The sequence below is a fragment of the Hyaena hyaena genome, unplaced genomic scaffold, assembly GCF_003009895.1.
Source record: "Hyaena hyaena isolate Hyena2069 unplaced genomic scaffold, ASM300989v1 scaffold_739, whole genome shotgun sequence".
NCBI classification, from domain to species: Eukaryota; Metazoa; Chordata; class Mammalia; order Carnivora; family Hyaenidae; genus Hyaena; species Hyaena hyaena.
The window spans coordinates 166,405-184,749 of record NW_024081375.1 but is presented as its reverse complement, the minus strand read 5'-3'; the positions used below and the strand labels follow the sequence as shown (position 1 = coordinate 184,749).

Sequence of the window (18,345 nt, the reverse complement as noted above, 5' to 3'; positions counted from 1 at the left end):
GACCAAGCATTTTCCTGTCTTGCCCATATCAGGACAGATACTTGACAGTACCCATTTTTAGGGTTAGGAATCAGTATATCATTCACTTGGTAATTTTCTCTTCTTTGACTTGGGAAGAGAAGCTCTCTCCAGAGCCGGAGCCAATTGTTTTTCTCTAATGACTTAGAGGGAGGGCAGCCCGAGGCTATCATGAGATCTGCAAGTGTATTTATCATCTTTCTCTTTGTTCCATGGATGATATCCAGCATGCCTGCGCTTTGAATGGCCTCGTGGGGACAGATGTGTTGATTATTTCCACTCTGAAAAGAGAAACATTGGAAGTAAAATTTGGCTGTTTTCTGGAATTATGAATGCAATTTTTAAGCAATTACAAAAGTATAGGCATACTTATTAAAACTCATTCCTTGCACCAAAAAAATATTTATTGAGCTGATTTTGTTGCAAATAGTGAATAGTAGAAGTGAAACACGTTAAAGATGCTGAAAACCTCCATAGCTTAGAAAGTTGTAAGAATATAGAAAAAACAGTTTACAACAGGAAACAACACATCCCTTAACTAGGAATAAATGTATCTGGAGTAAGACCAAGAGCCAGGCACCTAACCCAGATGTTAGAACCTGAGGGTGAGATCACATTTGCTCGGTGAAATAGGATTCTTCTCTTAGAAAGAGTCCAATTTATTAATTCCAGAAGAAGTTATAGGCAATCCCTTTAAAAAATCTAGAGTTTCCTTTTATTAAGACAAGGAAGCAAAGATGAGCACTCTTTCCTGTCTTTGGCCTCACCTCTCTTCCTCACTTTTTGCCTTTGCTCCTCTTTGCCAGGTTTCTTGCTAACACCACTTTCAGAGGCCTCAGTGGCTCCATCAGAGTAAGAGGTTCCACTATCATCAGCTCAGAAAACAACTTTTTCATCTGGAATCTGCAACATGACCCCATGGGAAAGCCAATGTGGACCCGCCTGGGCAGATGGCAAGGGGGGAAGATTGTCATGGACTATGGAATATGGCCGGAGCAGGCCCAGAGGCACAAAACCCACTTCCAACACCCAAGTAAACTACACTTGAGAGTGGTTACCCTGATCGAGCATCCGTTTGTCTTCACACGGGAGGTAGATGATGAAGGCTTGTGTCCTGCGGGCCAACTCTGTCTAAACCCCTTGACTAATGACTCCTCCGTATTGGACAGCCTTTTTAGCAGCCTCCATAGCAGTAATGATACAGTGCCCATCAAATTCAAGAAGTGCTGCTATGGATATTGCATTGATCTGCTGGAAAAGCTAGCAGAAGACATGAACTTTGACTTTGACCTCTATATTGTTGGGGATGGCAAGTATGGAGCCTGGAAAAATGGGCACTGGACTGGGCTGGTGGGTGATCTCCTGAGTGGGTCAGCCCACCTGGCAGTCACTTCCTTCAGCATCAATACTGCACGAAGCCAGGTGATAGATTTTACCAGCCCTTTCTTTTCCACCAGCTTGGGCATCTTAGTGAGGACCCGAGACACAGCAGCTCCCATTGGAGCCTTCATGTGGCCACTCCACTGGACAATGTGGCTGGGGATTTTTGTGGCTCTGCACATCACTGCCATCTTCCTCACTCTGTATGAATGGAAGAGTCCCTTTGGAATGACTCCCAAGGGGCGAAATAGAAGTAAAGTCTTCTCATTCTCTTCAGCCTTGAATGTCTGTTATGCCCTCTTGTTTGGTAGAACAGCAGCCATCAAACCCCCCAAATGCTGGACTGGCAGATTTCTAATGAACCTTTGGGCCATTTTCTGTATGTTTTGCCTTTCTACATACACGGCGAACTTGGCTGCTGTCATGGTAGGCGAGAAGATCTATGAAGAGCTTTCTGGAATACATGATCCTAAGGTAATACTCCTTTTTACTCTAGCTTTCTTTATTGTCCATTGTAACTGCATATATTGTGTCTTATGCTGTGGTATGTCTGTGTTCTTTCATCTAACACAAGAATATTCTCTCAGCTATCTATAGAGACTCTGAACTAAATTAAATATTTTATTGTGTTATTGAGTGAGACAGAAAAAGGTGAAGGGGTTCTGGGAGTGTTTGTTCTAGAGAAAGTGTTTTTGGTAAGAAGATCTATTAGTATGTTTCTCTTGTGTTATTTGTGTATCTCACAGAATGTCCATCAAAGAATAATAGACTTACAAAGTATTTTCACACAAAGCAGACTTCAGAAACTGATTTATTACTTCTCTTGGGAATTAATGAAAATACATAGTAGGATCCATGTTTTAAATTGTAAAGACTCTTTTTCTCACCATTAAAGAGAGTTAAAATTAAAGAGCTAACATTTTATCATAAACACTCAGAGTCAGACATGACAGAACTCAGTGGACATAGAACAAGGAGTACTAAACTAACTGAAGTGGGAGAATTAATTAAGAAGAGGGTGTCTCGGGGCACCTGGGTGGCTTAGTCAGTTAAGCATCCAACTTCGGCTCAGGTCATGATCTCACGTTCGTGGGTTCGAGCCCCTCGTCGGGCTCTGTGCTGACAACTAGCTCAGAGCCTGCAGCCTGTTTCAGATTCTGTGTCTCCCTCTCTCCCTGACCCTCCCCTGCTCATGCTGTATTTCTCTCTCTCTCTCAGAAATAAATAAAATGTAAAAAAAAATTTTTTTAAAAAGAATGGAAATAGTGTCTATGACAAAACATCACTTAAAAAAAAAAAGAAGAGGGCATCTCTACACAGTAAGGAGAGCTGTACAGCTGGCCACCTTGGCTGAGGGGATGGTGCCAACAGCCACATTATAATGTCCAAGGACATTCAAATAAGTATATCTATTCTAGGCTGCGTTTGATATCCTAGACATCTGACCCTAAGGGGCAGGAGATGGATGGAGTTCAGGTAAATAACTAAAGCCGTGGTGACACTCAAGGAGAGCCATATTTGTTTCTCTCCGGATTAAAACAGGACCCCTTCCAATGACTAGGAGTATGGAGAACCTCGTCCCCCTTGGCTAGTAGTGACGAGGTGGTTGTCAGGGTTCAAGGAAACTGGAGTAAGACCCAAGAGAGCACTACAGTCCTGATAGGGAACAGAATTCAGATCCAGGGCAGGAGTGTGTTCCCATGTACACGACCCACCTAGGAGAGATTAGAGAAAGTTGTAACTCAGTGGGCATACCTGGGACACACTGTGTTTAAAACAACTTGAGCTCAGCTGAGCATTTCAAATTGGGAAATACTCATGCCTTTTCAAATATTCTTTTTCACACCAAGTCTCAAGATATTGAATCTTTACTATAAAATTCTATTAAACATTTATTTTTAAATTATTTAATCTTTTATTTATTTTTAAGAGAGAGAGAAATGGAGTGTGAGTGGGGGGGAGGGGGGGCAGTGGCAGAGAGAAACAGTGACACAGAATCCAAAATAGGCTCCAGGCTCTGAGCTGTCAACACAGAGCCCGATACGAGGCTCAAACTCATGAACCGTGAGATCATGTCCTGAGCCGAAGTTGGACACTTAACCGACGGAGCCACCCAGATGCCCTTCCATTAAACATTTAATATTAATTTCATAGAGCATCAACATATAAGACATTTATAACTGTCTTTATCAAGTGATGGAGTGGCCCAGAGGGCTGGAGGCAGCTTTAGAGAATTCTCATGAATGGTTTGGATCAAGATATAAAATCTGTTCTGCAAACAAATGAACATGAGAAACTTGACCCATACACTGCAAACCTCCTGGGAAGTTCATGACCTGAACCTCATGAAAAGATTCAACAAACAGTGGCTTACTGATTAGGCAAGGAACTGCATTGCCTTTTAATTCATACTCAGGATTTTAGTTTAGGAGCTGGAATTCAGTGAGCACCAATAAGTCTGTTGCATAAATAAATGTGTCGCCCTAAAGAGAGATTTTCATGATGCTTCAACATTTGCACTTTGCAGTGGTATTTGTAGCCTCTGTTTATTCTTTGCCCGAGTAGACCTGTAGATCTCCCAAAGGTTCACTGTCTTGTTAGAGGCTTACCTAGATTTTTCACATGAATCTTGCCAATGTGGTGCTTAAATTACAAACTCAAAGTGGAAACCATTCAATCCAATCTAGTACAAAAAAACAAGCCAATATATGGCTGTTGTGAAGATTCCAGACCAATATCTAATGTAAAAAGGTGAATACAATACTGACTGGAGTTTTATTAATCAAAACCAAGGATTATCAAAATTAAGTCACGGATGCTGTGTGTGAGAAGCCTGAAGCAATGATTATTTTCAGGGATTGAATAAAAAACATAAAGATACACTGCACACAGCAGTAAAATAATTTCTTTAAGCAAAAAGACACTCATTCCATCCCCAACTCCTCCAGAATAAAAGGTGAAGTTTTTATAAATCTAACTCAACCCCAAGACAAAGTGAGCAGAACTAGACAGTTGACTTTGTATTATAGCTAGTAAGTTCTTAATTCAGTAGGACAATACTAAATCTAAAATACTTTTAATTTGAGATAGTAAATGAATTTCCACTAAAGTTCCAACCAAAATGTTGTTTCTAGTGTTGTTTCTATGCTGTAAAGTCTTTCATTTTTAGGTTTTGGACACATAAAGATACCCAGGTTATTTGACTAAGCAATACTTGACCTCTGGACTCTGGGTGAATAATGTTAGTGACAGAATTGTTCACTTGTCATCCAGATATGTGGTATTATGCAAATGACAGAATGTCTTCACCCTCCCATGAAGAGATATGATTAAAATAATTTTCATGCCCTTTCAGTCACTCAGCATTCATTCTTTTTTTTTTTTTATTTAGATACTTCTTTTTTTTTAATAGTTTATTGCCAAGTTGGTTTCCATATAGCACCCAGTTACTGATGGGCACTTTTCATCCTATCGATGAATGAGTGAAGAGCTAAGCTCTTTAGGGGACTATATCTTTTTTCTTATACTAAATGGTCAAGAAATTCAAAGGTAAATAAAACCAGTATAGGAGAAAACAATTTAGTAAGTTGTAAAGATGCTGAAGTTTAAAAACATGAAATACTGTCAAAGGTCAAGGAAAGGGCGATCACCTTCCACTTAGTATACCAAAGGGAAGCTTAATTAACATGATAAAAATGTGTGCCTATTCTTGAAAAACACTTGGAAATTGGACATGTGTGTCAAAGACATAGGAATGGCCATTCCAAGCAAAGGAACAGAATGAACTACTTTGAGGTGGAAGTACAAGCACAGTCAGGATATCTTGAGGAGTTCAATTTAGCCATAGCATATGTTCCATGAAGGGAAGGAGGGGAGATCTATGTCTAAAAATTAAGTTTGGTGGCTCCTGGGTGGCTTAGTCGCTTGAGTGTCCAACTTTGGCTCAGGTCATGATCTGACAGTTTGTGAGTTTGAACCCTGTGAGCGTCGGGCTCACTACTGTCAGTGTGAAGCCCACTTCAGATCCTCTGATCCCTCTCTCTCTGTCCCTCCCCCCCCATCAAAATTAAAATAAACCTTAAAAAGTAATAATAAAAAAATTAAGTTCTCTTGAGATAACAGAAGATCACTGACATCAACTAAGACAGGTGAACTGCATCTGACAGTAGAGATCCACTGACATTCTTTGTTTATATTTTTTAAAAATGTTTGTTTATATTTGAAAGAGAGAGAAAGAGAGACAGTGAGTAGCAGGGGAGGCGCAGAGAGAGAGAGAGAGAGAGAGAGAATCTGAAGCAGATCTCAGAGCCCGACACAAGGCCAAACTCCCGAACTGTGAGATTATGACCTGAGCCAAAGTCCGACGCTCAGTTGACTGAGCCACCCAAGCTCCCTATCCACTGACATTCTTGAACAATGGAATAGCAGAGTGGAACAGTATCCATTTAGGATGGTTGCTGTGGTAGCAGCGTGTAAACAAGATTAGAAGAGAAAGACAACAGAGTCAATGTTGTAGCTATAGTCACTGATAGAAAGAAGACAGATGCAAGAACTATGGTGGTGGTCAGGTCAGTAGGACTCGACAGTTAACTGAGAGAGGCAACAGTCTCCTTCAAAGTTGCAGGTCTGAGTGCGTTACTAGGTGGTACCATTCAAGGAAGCAGAAAAGACAACTCATGGACTAGAAAATATGGTGATCAGTTCAGTTTCGTACGTGGCATCTTAAAATCTGTTTTGGACATTCAGACGAGATGCAGCAGGCATTTGGAAGCCAGAGTTCAAGAGCAAGACTGAAAGCTGGTGGGAATCCTGGCCAGAAGGTGATCCTTTGTATTAAAGCCCTAAGAGAATATGAGATCCTCAAGGGAGAAGGTGGTAGGGAGAAAAGTTGTTGTTTGAAGGAAAACACCAGACATAAAGGAGTCCCAAACTGTTGGAGAACAGGATTTGTGGAGAGACAGATGGAAAATAGGAGATAAAGGTGCCCTGTAATGAAGTCACACAGACCCCTCTTTCTATAGCTTGAATTTTTACTCTTTTGAGATAAAGACTGATATTATCCTACCTGCCATGTCTAGCTTCTTGCCAGTGGTTATCAGAGAGGACAAGGGCCGACCAGTGCCAAACCGTGAGAATTATTAGTGTGCACGTGCGTGTATTTTATGTCTGATTACACTGGGTTTATGTGGCTTGCTTTTTCTTAGTATTTTTCCAGACTCCAGTTTCACTTTTCCAATCCGCTTGATGGCATTTTAGTTCAGATAAGTGAAAATATGTCCTTTACATAAAAGTCATATAGAAGTGACTTTTAATTCAATTAAGTAAAAACATGTCATTTACATAGAAGTCTGTAGTTTTCTTGGGACATTTGTGTGTCTGCTGTAAGGTGAAAATGCCCTACATCTGAATGAAAGGTGATATGTATGGTGTATTGGTCACACTGTAAAGCTGCTTCCACCCCCTACTCACTATCTGTCTTATTTCTTTTCATCCCGTTTTGTGCTTCTCACTTGCTAGATGTTAGGACAGCCCGCATTATACCGTGCTGCCATTTTCATCCCGGTTGCAATCCTTGTGGCTCAGTTAATTCACCTCAGGCAGAGTTCCCTGTGCCTCCACATTAATGCTCTTTTCCTTCTCCAGCTCTTCTTTAGTTACTCTGTCCTTCTCTGTTATAATTGTGTGCCTGAACATTTAGACAATTCTACCTCTTAGACTCCTCTAGAAGCACCTTATGAAAGAACATACTCCTAGGATGTCTTCAGCTCTTAGAAGCCATCTAAGCCACCAGATCTGAAAAAGGGAACCCCCCAAAGTTCCATCTCTTCCTTCCTTTTCCTCCTACCATTCTGTGGCATATATTATTTTAAATTATAATAATAGTGGGTTTTCGTAAGAGGTTTCTATTTCTAGCCAAAAATTTTGACTACAGTTTCTTTTATTTTTTATTTTTATTTTTTTTAATTTTTTAAATGTTTTATTTATTTCTGAAAGAGAGAGAGAGAGAGACAGCATGAGCAGGAGAGGGTCAGAGAGAGAGGGAGGCACAGAATCTGAAACACGCTCCAGGCTCTGAGCTGGCAGTCAGCACAGAGCCTGACATGGGGCTCAAACCCACGAACCATGAGATGATGACCTGAGCTGAAGTCAGACGCTTAACCAGCTGAGCCACCCAGGTGCCCCACAGCTATTTTTAAAAACAAAAAATATCAGTCTTGGAATCCAAACACCACTTACAAAAGATTCCATGGGAAAATGTGTTTGGATGAAAACCTATTGACTTAAAAAGTGAGATTGAGATTTGTGATCTGTCTTATACATAGCCCATCAGTAAATTGAGCCCTGGCCACATAACTATTGGTTACCATGATATTAGATAACTTAGAGCGAATGTAATGGCACCATATTTCTTCTTGATCATAACTGTTTGGCATGCTGGCTATACATTTATCACAATTAATAAAACTGTTAAGAGCGTGAATATTTTATTACCATCTCAGAGTTGAGATTCACTGGCTTCAGGGAACTATTTGAATCAAGTAAAATTAAAAGCAAAATGTTGGGCAGAACAGAGCAGTTTATGATTCACTACATGTTACAGTAGCCAAGGCAGGTTGGAATACTTCTTTCTTTTTCTGACAGGGGTCGGAGGGAAGAAATCATCTTGTTGCTGGCTGCTCCCATAGCTAACCCCAAGGAAGAGGGACTGGACTGCTGTGCAAATGAAATTCAAGAGGATGGTTCTATATCCTCACTTAATGATTTTTGCAAGAATAATTTATTTTACACTAAAAGTATTACATGTAGCTTCTCCCAGCCTCCCACTGACTCTTCTGGGAAGCAAGCTCCATGCTTCAAAGCAGGTGGGCTCTTGAAGCATAAGACCATGAAAGCAAGAATTTATGAGGGATGTATTTAATAGAACTTATATGGGTATTTCTCTGACATAAAACTAGCACTATTCATTAGAGGCAATGCAGAAACTAGAGTAAAGCAGACAGATGGAAGCAAATATCCATTGCCTCATCATCCAAAGCCATTTCTTCTTAGCACTTTGAGATGATGGACAGATGGATAGAAACCACAGCATTATTTTTATCCAGCAAAGTCTTCCTCTGGGCCTGTGACCTAAGGTACAGACTTGGTTGTTCTTAGAGCCTTCCAGCCATTGACATTCAATGTGCAGAGATATGAGACAAGAAGAGAAAATCCCTTCATAAATCACAAAGCACACTAAAAAATAAAGCCCCACCTCCCCTCATAGAGTTGAATTGGCCCAGTTGAAAGGCTACATAAGCATCTGAAGTGTGCTATTTGCTGATTTTAATGGACCTTCTAGTGCTTTTCCAGCTTCTCACATAAAATGTCCCCTTTAACTCTGTGTGTCTAATAAAAAAAAAAAGTCATCTCCTTAGAGGGAATAGGAGGCCAGTGCCATTTTTGTACAGGCAAATGATGCTGCTGCTTTAGAAATACAGTCCTAGCCTGGTGAACTTTCAAGTAAATATTAAAAATTAAATAGATCTGCTGTGAAGGCAAGAGCAAACTTTAACCAGAAATATTAAAGTAAAGGACACTCTCGTAGCCCTAGTAGGAAATGATAAGCATTTCCCAAAATAATAAAAACCATCTTTATTGATCTTCATATAACAGCATGTGCCTGCCCAATAAAACATATGAATTCATGTAATAAAGGCAGGCCTTGAACAAAGGAGGGATGCCAGAACTCCAAGGCAAACAAGGCTGAAAATGGAGTTTGAGGTGACAGGAAAGAAAACTGAGCCACACCAAACCATCCACTCGTTCTTTAATTCATCCAGTAACAGCAACTTCTGTTCCAGGCACCAGGCTCGGTGGCTGGGAATTTAGCAGTGAAAACAGACGCTGCCTTTGCAGCATGGAGTTTAGTGGGAAAGAAAGACATTAATCAAGGGAGCACATAAATCAGCTAGTGATGTAAATCGTGGTAAGTCACTGCAAAAGAAAATACAACAGAATCTGAGAGCCTCACAGGAGACCTGATCTGAATGGAGAATCTCAGCCTCCAGTCTGAGATCAGAAGGATGTAAATGAGCTAACAAGGAGCCAGAGATGGTGTCAGGAGAAGAGCACCTCAGGGTGACAAGGCAGTGTGTACAGAAGCCCTAAGATCGGAGAGAGAGAACTGCAGTCGTGACTACTCCATCATGAGCTATGAGATTGGAAAGCCATGGAAAGGGGGGCAAGAGTAGGGCGAGGAATAGGAAGAGTGGACAGACATTCTAGAGAGAAAACCTCTTAAAAGAAGAAAATTCTGAGAAATGCAATAGTCTGAGAAGAGCTGCACTTCTCACGGGTTCCATGTATGTCCAGCTAGAAAACCTAAGAGGAGACACATCCCATTCACTCTGGCAGTAAAACCCTATGGTAGATCAGGGATGTGTTCTCTGTGAGAACTGCATTAACACACTTCCTAATGTACAAAACACAACATGGTTTGGATAAAAAAAAAAATAGGATGTGCTGATGGCTGTGCATATCTTGCACATATGAAAACCTATCCAATTATACCCTTTCAGTGGGTGAATTGTATGGTATGTGAATTATACCTCAGTAAGGTCTTTTTAATAAATCATAAATAAATAAGCAAACTGCCGTATTACTGAATTGGAAGACTGAAAATTTAGAGATGGTAAATTTCTACTTGATTAGTTAATAGGTTTTAAAGCAAATCCAATTAAAATCCCAAAGGACATATTTGTTGGCTTGTTTGACTGTTGCTGAATCTGCTAAAATATATGTTTTTAGGGTGGCCAGTGACACGCATGACAAAGAGTAGAGCAATAAGCAGGGAAGAGTTTATTCCCTGTCCAAGGGAGGAGAGGAGCCCGGCATCTACAGAAATGTCAGGCTGGGCCTTTTTTTTTTTTTAAGAGAGAGCGTGTTTCTACCTGCCCGCCAGCAGTGAAGGGGCACAGAGAGAAGGAGAGAGAGAAGCCCAAGCAGGCTCCACTCCCAGTGTGGAGCCCCACGGGGGGCTCAATCTCACAACCTTGAGATCATTTTACTTGAGCTGAAATCAAGAGTCGGTTGCTTGAAGTACTTGGGTGGCTCAGTTGGTTTAGCGCCCAACTTCAGCTCAGGTCGAGATATCGAGGTTCATGAGTTTACGCCCCGCATCAGGCTCTGTGCAGACAGCTCAGAACCTGGAGCCTGCTTCGGATTCTGTGTCTCCCTCTCTCTCTGCCCTCCCCCATTCATGCTCTGTCTCTCTGTCTCTCTCTCAAAAATGAATAATCATTAAAAAAAATTTTTTTTAAGGGTCAGATGCTCCACAGACTGAGCCACAGGTGCCCCCAGGCTGGACCTTTTAAGGGGGTTTGAAGGCTGTGAGAGGGTTATAGCTTGCCCATGGAGGGAGGGGAGCAACTCTTGGCCAGGTAGAGCAGAAGGTAGCAGGGTTCTCAAGAGGCTCTGTCTGGGGGCTGGTCCAAGATGTGGGTTGTGATCAGGCTAGAGAATATTATGTTTTGTATTTGGGGTCTATTTTCTGAGAATGAAAGGCACCATGACCTAAGAAAACAAAGAGTTAGGGCAAAGCACAGACACCTGAGAGTTTTGTCTGTAAGGAGGGGCGGGGTTGGGGCTTTGAATAGATTCTTTTCATACATATTCAATTTAATATACAAAAAAGAAGATTCAAGGGATTTGTTCTTCTAGATATTGAAATACTTAATCTTAGTAATAATAACAGAAAATTTAATACTCATTGACCACTCTGATATGCTGAGCACTGTTGTAAACAGTATTAATCCAGTACACGCTCCCACTGAGTAGTCATGGAAATTAAAATAATCCAAGTAAAGTAACTTGCATTGTGTCTGACAACTAGGGGCACAAATAAGAAAAGTTAAAAGTCTTGTCATATTTTAATACCAATATTAATTACATTTATCTTGAACATTAGTTCTCTGTCTCTTTCTCCCTATCTCTTTCTCATTTGCTGTGACCTGGGTGAATGGCAAGGTTCTCTTTCTGAGCTAACTTCTGGAAGGTTTGGAGGCCAATTGCTTGCCCACTAACAGCAGATTTATTTTTGTTGTGTTACACATTTTAAAAAGCATCATTCCTGGCTTCATATTGGGTTTTTTTCCTACTTCATCCTATTTTAATTTATCCTGTCTTGTATTTTGTGTGACCTTTAAGCTGCCTTAAATCTTTTCAGGAAGAAAGCAAGGTATACATTAAGTAATGTCAAAATCAGATAATAAATTAGAATATTAACGGCAATTCAGGGGCGCCTGGCTGGCTCTGTTGTTTAAGGTCCAACTCTAGATCTCAGCTCAGGTCTTGATCTCAGAGTCGTGAGTTCAGGCCCCACAAAAAAAAAAAAAAAAGAAAAGAAAGAAACGAAATAAAGAATGTTAACAGAAATTCAGAAAGGAAGTACAATTGACCAACAAATATAAACAAATTAAATATTACTTGTAATTGATTCGAAGAAATGCTAATTGAAACAGTAATGAGATGATATTTTGACCTATCATATTAGGAATGTTTTACTGATAGCTCTCAGTCTTGGTTGAAGTACATTAAGACCAGCACACACTGCTATTGGGAGGGTAGGTTGATACAATGTGTTCATAAATCAGCTGGGCCATTTGTATCAAGAGCCTTAAAAGCGTTTATGCCCCTTTACTTTTGACTTCCTTCCATGTCTAGGAATCCATCCAAAGGAAATAACTAAAATATATGGGCAATAATTTATTACAAAGATTCATTGCAGTCTTACCCAAAATAGCAAAAACTAGGAAACCATGTAAATGTCCAGAAATAATACAAGTAATACATTATAATATCCCTATGTTCTATAAAAATATAGCCGGTAGAGATGATTCTGAAGAGCTTTTAGGATGTTAGACAATCATACACCTGAAACTAATATAATAATATATGTCAACCATACTTCAACTAAAAAAATTATAATTAAAATGTCAAAAAATCAAAATATGAGTTAAGTGAAAAGTTGGGATATAAAGGTATATAGTGTATTTTTAATTTTTTAATATGCATACATTAAGCTATAAAGAGAAGTGACCAGAAGGAAATATAATACAATGTTAAATAGTACTGATATCTGAGCAGTGTAACTACAGGAAATATTTTAGTATTTTCATCCATATTTTCTAGAGTATTCACATATTTCTATCCAAGTGTTCATGGCTTATTTATGTAATGAGAAAGTACATAATAAGCCAAGAATGAGAATAATTTAGACATGAGACAATAGTCACAGCAGCGATGTTTGCTCCACAGTCACTGCTGCTGTCTGCAGTGAATCCAGGCAGGGTAAGGTCCTGTAGTAAAATATTTACATTTTAAAGATGCTGAGGTGTCTGGGTGGCTCAGTTGGTTAAGCACCCTACTCTTGATTTCAGCTCAGGTCATGATCTCTCAGTTCGGTTAGTGAGATGAAGCCCCACATCGGACCCTGCTCTTTCTGTCTCTCTAAAAAATAAATAAATAAACATAAAATATATAAAGATGCTGTGCTTTCCACAGAGACTTTCAGAAGAAAAATATTATTCCCACTCAGTTGATTCATAGGAGTTGGCACAATCTGAAATTGTCATGTCATCTATTTGTTTACTTGTTAATTGTCCCATTGTTCACCACCAGATTCTCACCATATTGGGTGAACAGTAAATATTCAACAAATGTTGTTCGATTAATAAATGAATGAAAAATGGCAGCAGCATCAGAGTAAGGCTATAGCCTTCTATAGGGAGGAACATCATTCAAAAAGACCATTCAAAACCATTCTTGTAGGTTGCCTCAGTGGCTCAGTCGGTTGAGTGTCTGACTCTTGACTTTGGCTCAGGTCATGGTCCCAGGGTCGTGGGATCGAGCCCCTCAATGGGCTTCGCAATGAGCATGGAGCCTACTTAAGATTCTCTCTCTCTCTCTCTTTCTCTCTCCCTCTCTCCCTCCCTCCCTCACTCCATCCCTCCCTCTCCCTCCCTCCTTCCTTCCCTCTGTTTCTCTGCCTCTCTCCCCCACTTGTAATCTCTCCTCTCTCTGAAATAAAGTTTAAAATTTTAAATAAAACCATTCTCCTACTAGATGCTATGGAACAAATAGAAGGAAAGCCACAGTATGTGGCAATGTACTATATGATCCAAAGGGAAAAATTCTAGTGTTGGACAGATCCAAGTTTGAAGCATGCCTCAATCATAGGTTAGCTGCATGATGTTTGGCAAGTCACTTGGCGTAGCCTCTGTGACCTCATTTGAAAAGATTAGAGGAGAAAATGGATGTGAAATCTAGCTGAAGTTCTGATTCCATCTACCACTAAGTTATAAACTACATCAGAGTGGAGACCAGATCTATATAAAATAAAACATCTATATCCCTAGAGTCTAAGCCTATAGCAATCACTCATTTAAATAAGTGTTGGGTACATAATGGACTTGTTATGATGCCAAGCAGAGGTGATCAACATGTGTCCAGGAATAGAGAGACAAAGGGTAGGAGCACCTCTCATTTGCAATTGGCAGAGTATACCACGTGAGCTCCAAGTTATATCCAAGAGTGACCTGAAGTGTTTGAGCCATGAGATTGGTATAATCAGATCATCAAAGCAAAAAAAACCTAAGACCATGATGCCCGTAGTGGAGCCAAGGATCAGAGGTGTAGGATCCTTGAATGAGAACATGAGCCAGGTCACATTGCCCTAGCCTGGGTGGTTCTGGGTCCCTGGTGGCAGATTATGGAGTAGGTAGTTCAGTAAAGATCAGACACAGGGCACCTGACACCTATTAGGAGTTGAACAGTTGTGTATTTCCCTTCCCTTCCTGTTCTTCAATATAAAAAACTTTGAAACACCAAAAAGATTTTGCTAATTCAGACTGATAAGTGGAAAATAGAACAAATGAGCATATGATCTGTTTATTTCTTCACCTACTTCCAAAATATTTTTGAGAGGGCGTCTTTATAGAATTTTTAAAAATAATTGCAGCTTTATTACTTTCAAATAGACACAGTAATTCATACTAACAGCAGCAAAGTGTCTTCAGTTAGACACCCTGCTGGGTTTGCATTAATGAATGTCTAAGATCACTTCCTTCATTTGAATACAGAGAATGTGCCAAATTTTTGCAAACGTTTCTCTTAAATTAGTGGAAAATTGGCTTATAACTTTGTTTACATTATTAACTTGCTTAGCAAGCAATATCTGTATGCATAGATACTTTCTGTACCAATAAATATATCATTGAATATCTATAACTATTCACATCTTAATAATAAACAATTATCAGTACACATGTCCAGCAACTCTGTGTTCACACACATATATTTACCTTACTTTAAAAGTTAACACATGTTAAATGGACACACATTTGTAATTAGGGAGAGCTAAGTCACTCCAAGTCATTCTTGGACATAATGTGGAAATCTTGTGGCTACACCCTCCACCTGCAAGTGGGAGGGGCTCCCACCCTCTGCCTCTGTCCTGCTGGACACATCTTGTCTTACAAGCATTTGGACCACTCTCATATTAGATACTATGAAATGAATAAAAAGAAAGCTCCAGTAGGAGATAGCGTAGGATGATACAGAGGACAAAGTCCTGATGTTAGATAGGTAAAAGTTCGATGCAGCTTAGGTTTGAGGGCTTTCTTTGTGAAGAATCTCATTTTCATGCTTAATAAATATCTGTGTGTCCAAAGAAGTTTCAGGCAACCCCTGAAGGGGCTTCTCTTATGTCTAAAATACATATTTTAATTCCTTACAGTGTGAATTAAGATGAGTGCTGGATTTTTATGATTTAGCCTCAATTTCACATTTTGATCCTTAATCAGATCAGGAGCTAGCATGATCTAACCACCCTGGGTATCCATCCAGTGGCATGTCAGGAGGCTTAACTGTGAGCTCAGCTCCTTTGTGAACTCCGTCTGGGAAATTCAGCTAAGTTAGAGTGCACTTTCCCAACTGCAGCTGTGTACAGACCTGCTCCACCCAAATGCACAGATACATATATATGCATATATATATTGTATATATATATTACATATACTGTGTATATATGTGCATATATATTAAGTGTGTATATATGTACAATGTATACATCATATATAATGTAAAAATTATATATAACATATATGATGTTATTTATGGCTTGAGTTCAGAAAGATTTTGTTTGTCAGAATCCATTAATACTTTTCAAACTCAAGAACTGCACTTACCATAGCATTTTATTAGGAAGCTGCTGCTTTAAAAATGCCAAATGACAGAAGATCCTCACGCCAACCAAAACAAGATGTCAACATCTCCTTAAATCATATTTGGATTAGAGCTTTTTTCTTTTTTTTTTTTTTAAATTTTTTTTTTTAATGTTTTATTTATTTTTAGGAGAGAGAGAGAGACAGACAGCGTGAGCAGGGGAGGGTCAGAGAGAGAGGGAGTCACAGGCTGAAACAGGCTCCAGGCTCTGAGCTGGCAGTCAGCACAGAGCCCGACGCGGGGCTCGAACCCACGAACTGCGAGATCATGATCCAAGCGAAAGTCGGACGCTCAACCGACTAAGCCACCCAGGCGCCCTGGATTAGAGCTTTTTTCATGTGTGATCTGACAATATAAAATTAATGGAAGTGAATCTATTGGCAAATAAGAATATAAGTGAATGTATGTATATAAATATATGTATCTCCCATGATTTACATATTTAAAATGGTGATCAGTCCTGAGGGACATACATATGAACTTTCGTATGTATGTATGTATGTATATATTAGCTTCACAATAAGACCAGTGACAGTTTCAGAGACAGAAACTGAAAACATCAGTAAGTAATAGTGATAATAACATTTATTGGATACCAGCCATGTTCCAGGGACTCTGCTAACTGCTTTACATAGATTTCTCTCATTTAAATTTTACTGCATCCATACAGATGAGGAAATGGGGCTAAAAGAAATTAGGTAACTTGTCCAAGCCATATAGCTAATGAATAGTAGAGGCAGGATTCATACCCAACAAAATCTGACTGATTATTCCTACTAAGTATTTCATTTACATATGTAGAAAGTATGTTCTTTCCGACCTGGTGTATTTGAGGTAGTCCTTTCCCCACCCCTGGACTTAGTCTGGGAAGGCTGCTCACACACAGAGGTGATTCAAAGGCAGAGACTACTGCTGAGGCTGTGACATTTGAATCTGTACACACAGTATGTATGGGATGAAGAAGTGAGAGACACAGATCCAGGAAGGATTAGCTCCCACCCCACTCTCACCATCATCATCATGAACACCCTTCCCAGGGAAGTGTTGCAATAGGAATGTGTCCTTCCGGGCACTTCCTAACTAAGGAGGGCTCACTTATCTGCATAGTGTCTTCTCCCCAGCACCACTGTGACAGTCGCAGATGCCGTCCTTCTCCCCTGTCACCACTCCTCTAAGATGGCAGCCTCTCCTCTCTTGGCTACAGTTCAGAGTCTCCAAACGAAGCTGTGGTGTCCAAGTATGAACACTGGTGCTAATTAACCTCTGAGAAATCTCTCAAACTGTTACTCCACTCTACCTAAGCACTACTCAACTCACAAAAGTTTTGTTCAGAGGAAAGAGAGACTAAATCAGTCTCTGTTCTTTAAGATACTGTTCATACTACTTAGGGGCACCTGGCTGACTCAGTAGGTGGAACGCGAGACTCTTTGTTTTGGGGTCCTGGGCTCAAGCCCCACACTGGCTCTACATAGAGATTACTTACAAAAATAAAATTTGTTTTTAAAAGTTTATGTATTTATTTTGAGAGAAAAAGAGAGCAGGGAAGGAGCAGAGAGAGGAGAGAGAGAATCCCAAGCAGGCTCTGCACTGATGGCAAAGAACCCAATGCTGGGCTCAAACTCATAAAACATAAGATCATGACCAGAACCGAAATCAAAAGTCAGACACTTAACTAACCGAACTACCCAGGTGCCCACCAAACTTAAAAACAAAACAAAACAAAACAAAACAGATATTGTTTATACTGTTGAAAGTCTAGAAATCATTTCTACTCATTAAGAGGAGATTGGCTATAAAGTAGGGTACATTCTTTCCCTGAAATATAATGTTGCTGTTAAGAAAAAAAATGAGCTAGATATACAGTCAAGTAAAAAAAGTAGATTATACAAAACAAGCATATAAAATAAAATAGCCCTTGGGCGCCTGGGTGGCTCAGTCGGTTGACCGTCCCACATCGGCCCAGGTCATGATCTCAGGCTCGTGGGTTCAGGCTCCATGTCGGGCTCTGTGCTGACAGCTCAGAGCCTGAAGCCTGCTTCATATTCTGTGCCTCCCTCTCTCTCTGCCCCTCCCCTGCTTTCTCTTTCTCTCTCAAAAATAAACATGAAAAAATAAAATGAAAGAGTCCATCTGTAAAAACATGCTACTAACATCTTTAGTTTTACTGAATTGGCACCCACGGACAAGAGTTGCTCGCCACTAGAATACAATGATATCAGGGGCTCCTCACCTCTTTCTTCCTGGCACAGGTCCTGAAATTCTTCCAACAGCCAGTTCTTTGTATTAGGAAATTTTCCTCCAGGTGGCGTCTATATATATATACCGCATACATTTCAAGATAAGACGAATGTTCCATGAAAGAAGGGAGACTTCGGTTAGTTTCCTGTATGGGTTATTAATTTAGACTACATAATTCTGCATAAACAGCAAGGAAAATATGGACCTTTTGATGAATTTTAGGGATTCTGCTTCGGATTCTGTGTCTCCCTCTCTCTCTGCCCCTCCCCCACCCACGCTCTTTCTCTCTCAAAAAAAAATGAATAAACATTTTTAAAAATTAAAAAAAAAGAAATTCAGAATTTGAGGCTGGATCTCAGGCCCTACTCCAGTCTTACTGAGTCAGAGTCAGCATTTTAACGAGATCGCTGAGTGTTTCATTTCTATCGGACAATTGGAGAAGCGTCA

The 18,345-nt window shown here is 40.0% G+C and overlaps 1 protein-coding gene across 1 annotated transcript in view; it reads left to right on the top strand.

The window, feature by feature from the left end:
- GRIN3A (glutamate ionotropic receptor NMDA type subunit 3A) overlaps window positions 1-18,345 on the top strand; it is a 168,096-nt gene that overhangs the window by 70,169 nt on the left and 79,582 nt on the right. Inside the window, exon 3 of the mRNA XM_039218187.1 lies at window positions 825-1,872. Coding sequence (XP_039074118.1) covers window positions 825-1,872 — 1,048 coding nt within the window. The remainder of the gene's footprint in view (window positions 1-824; window positions 1,873-18,345) is intronic.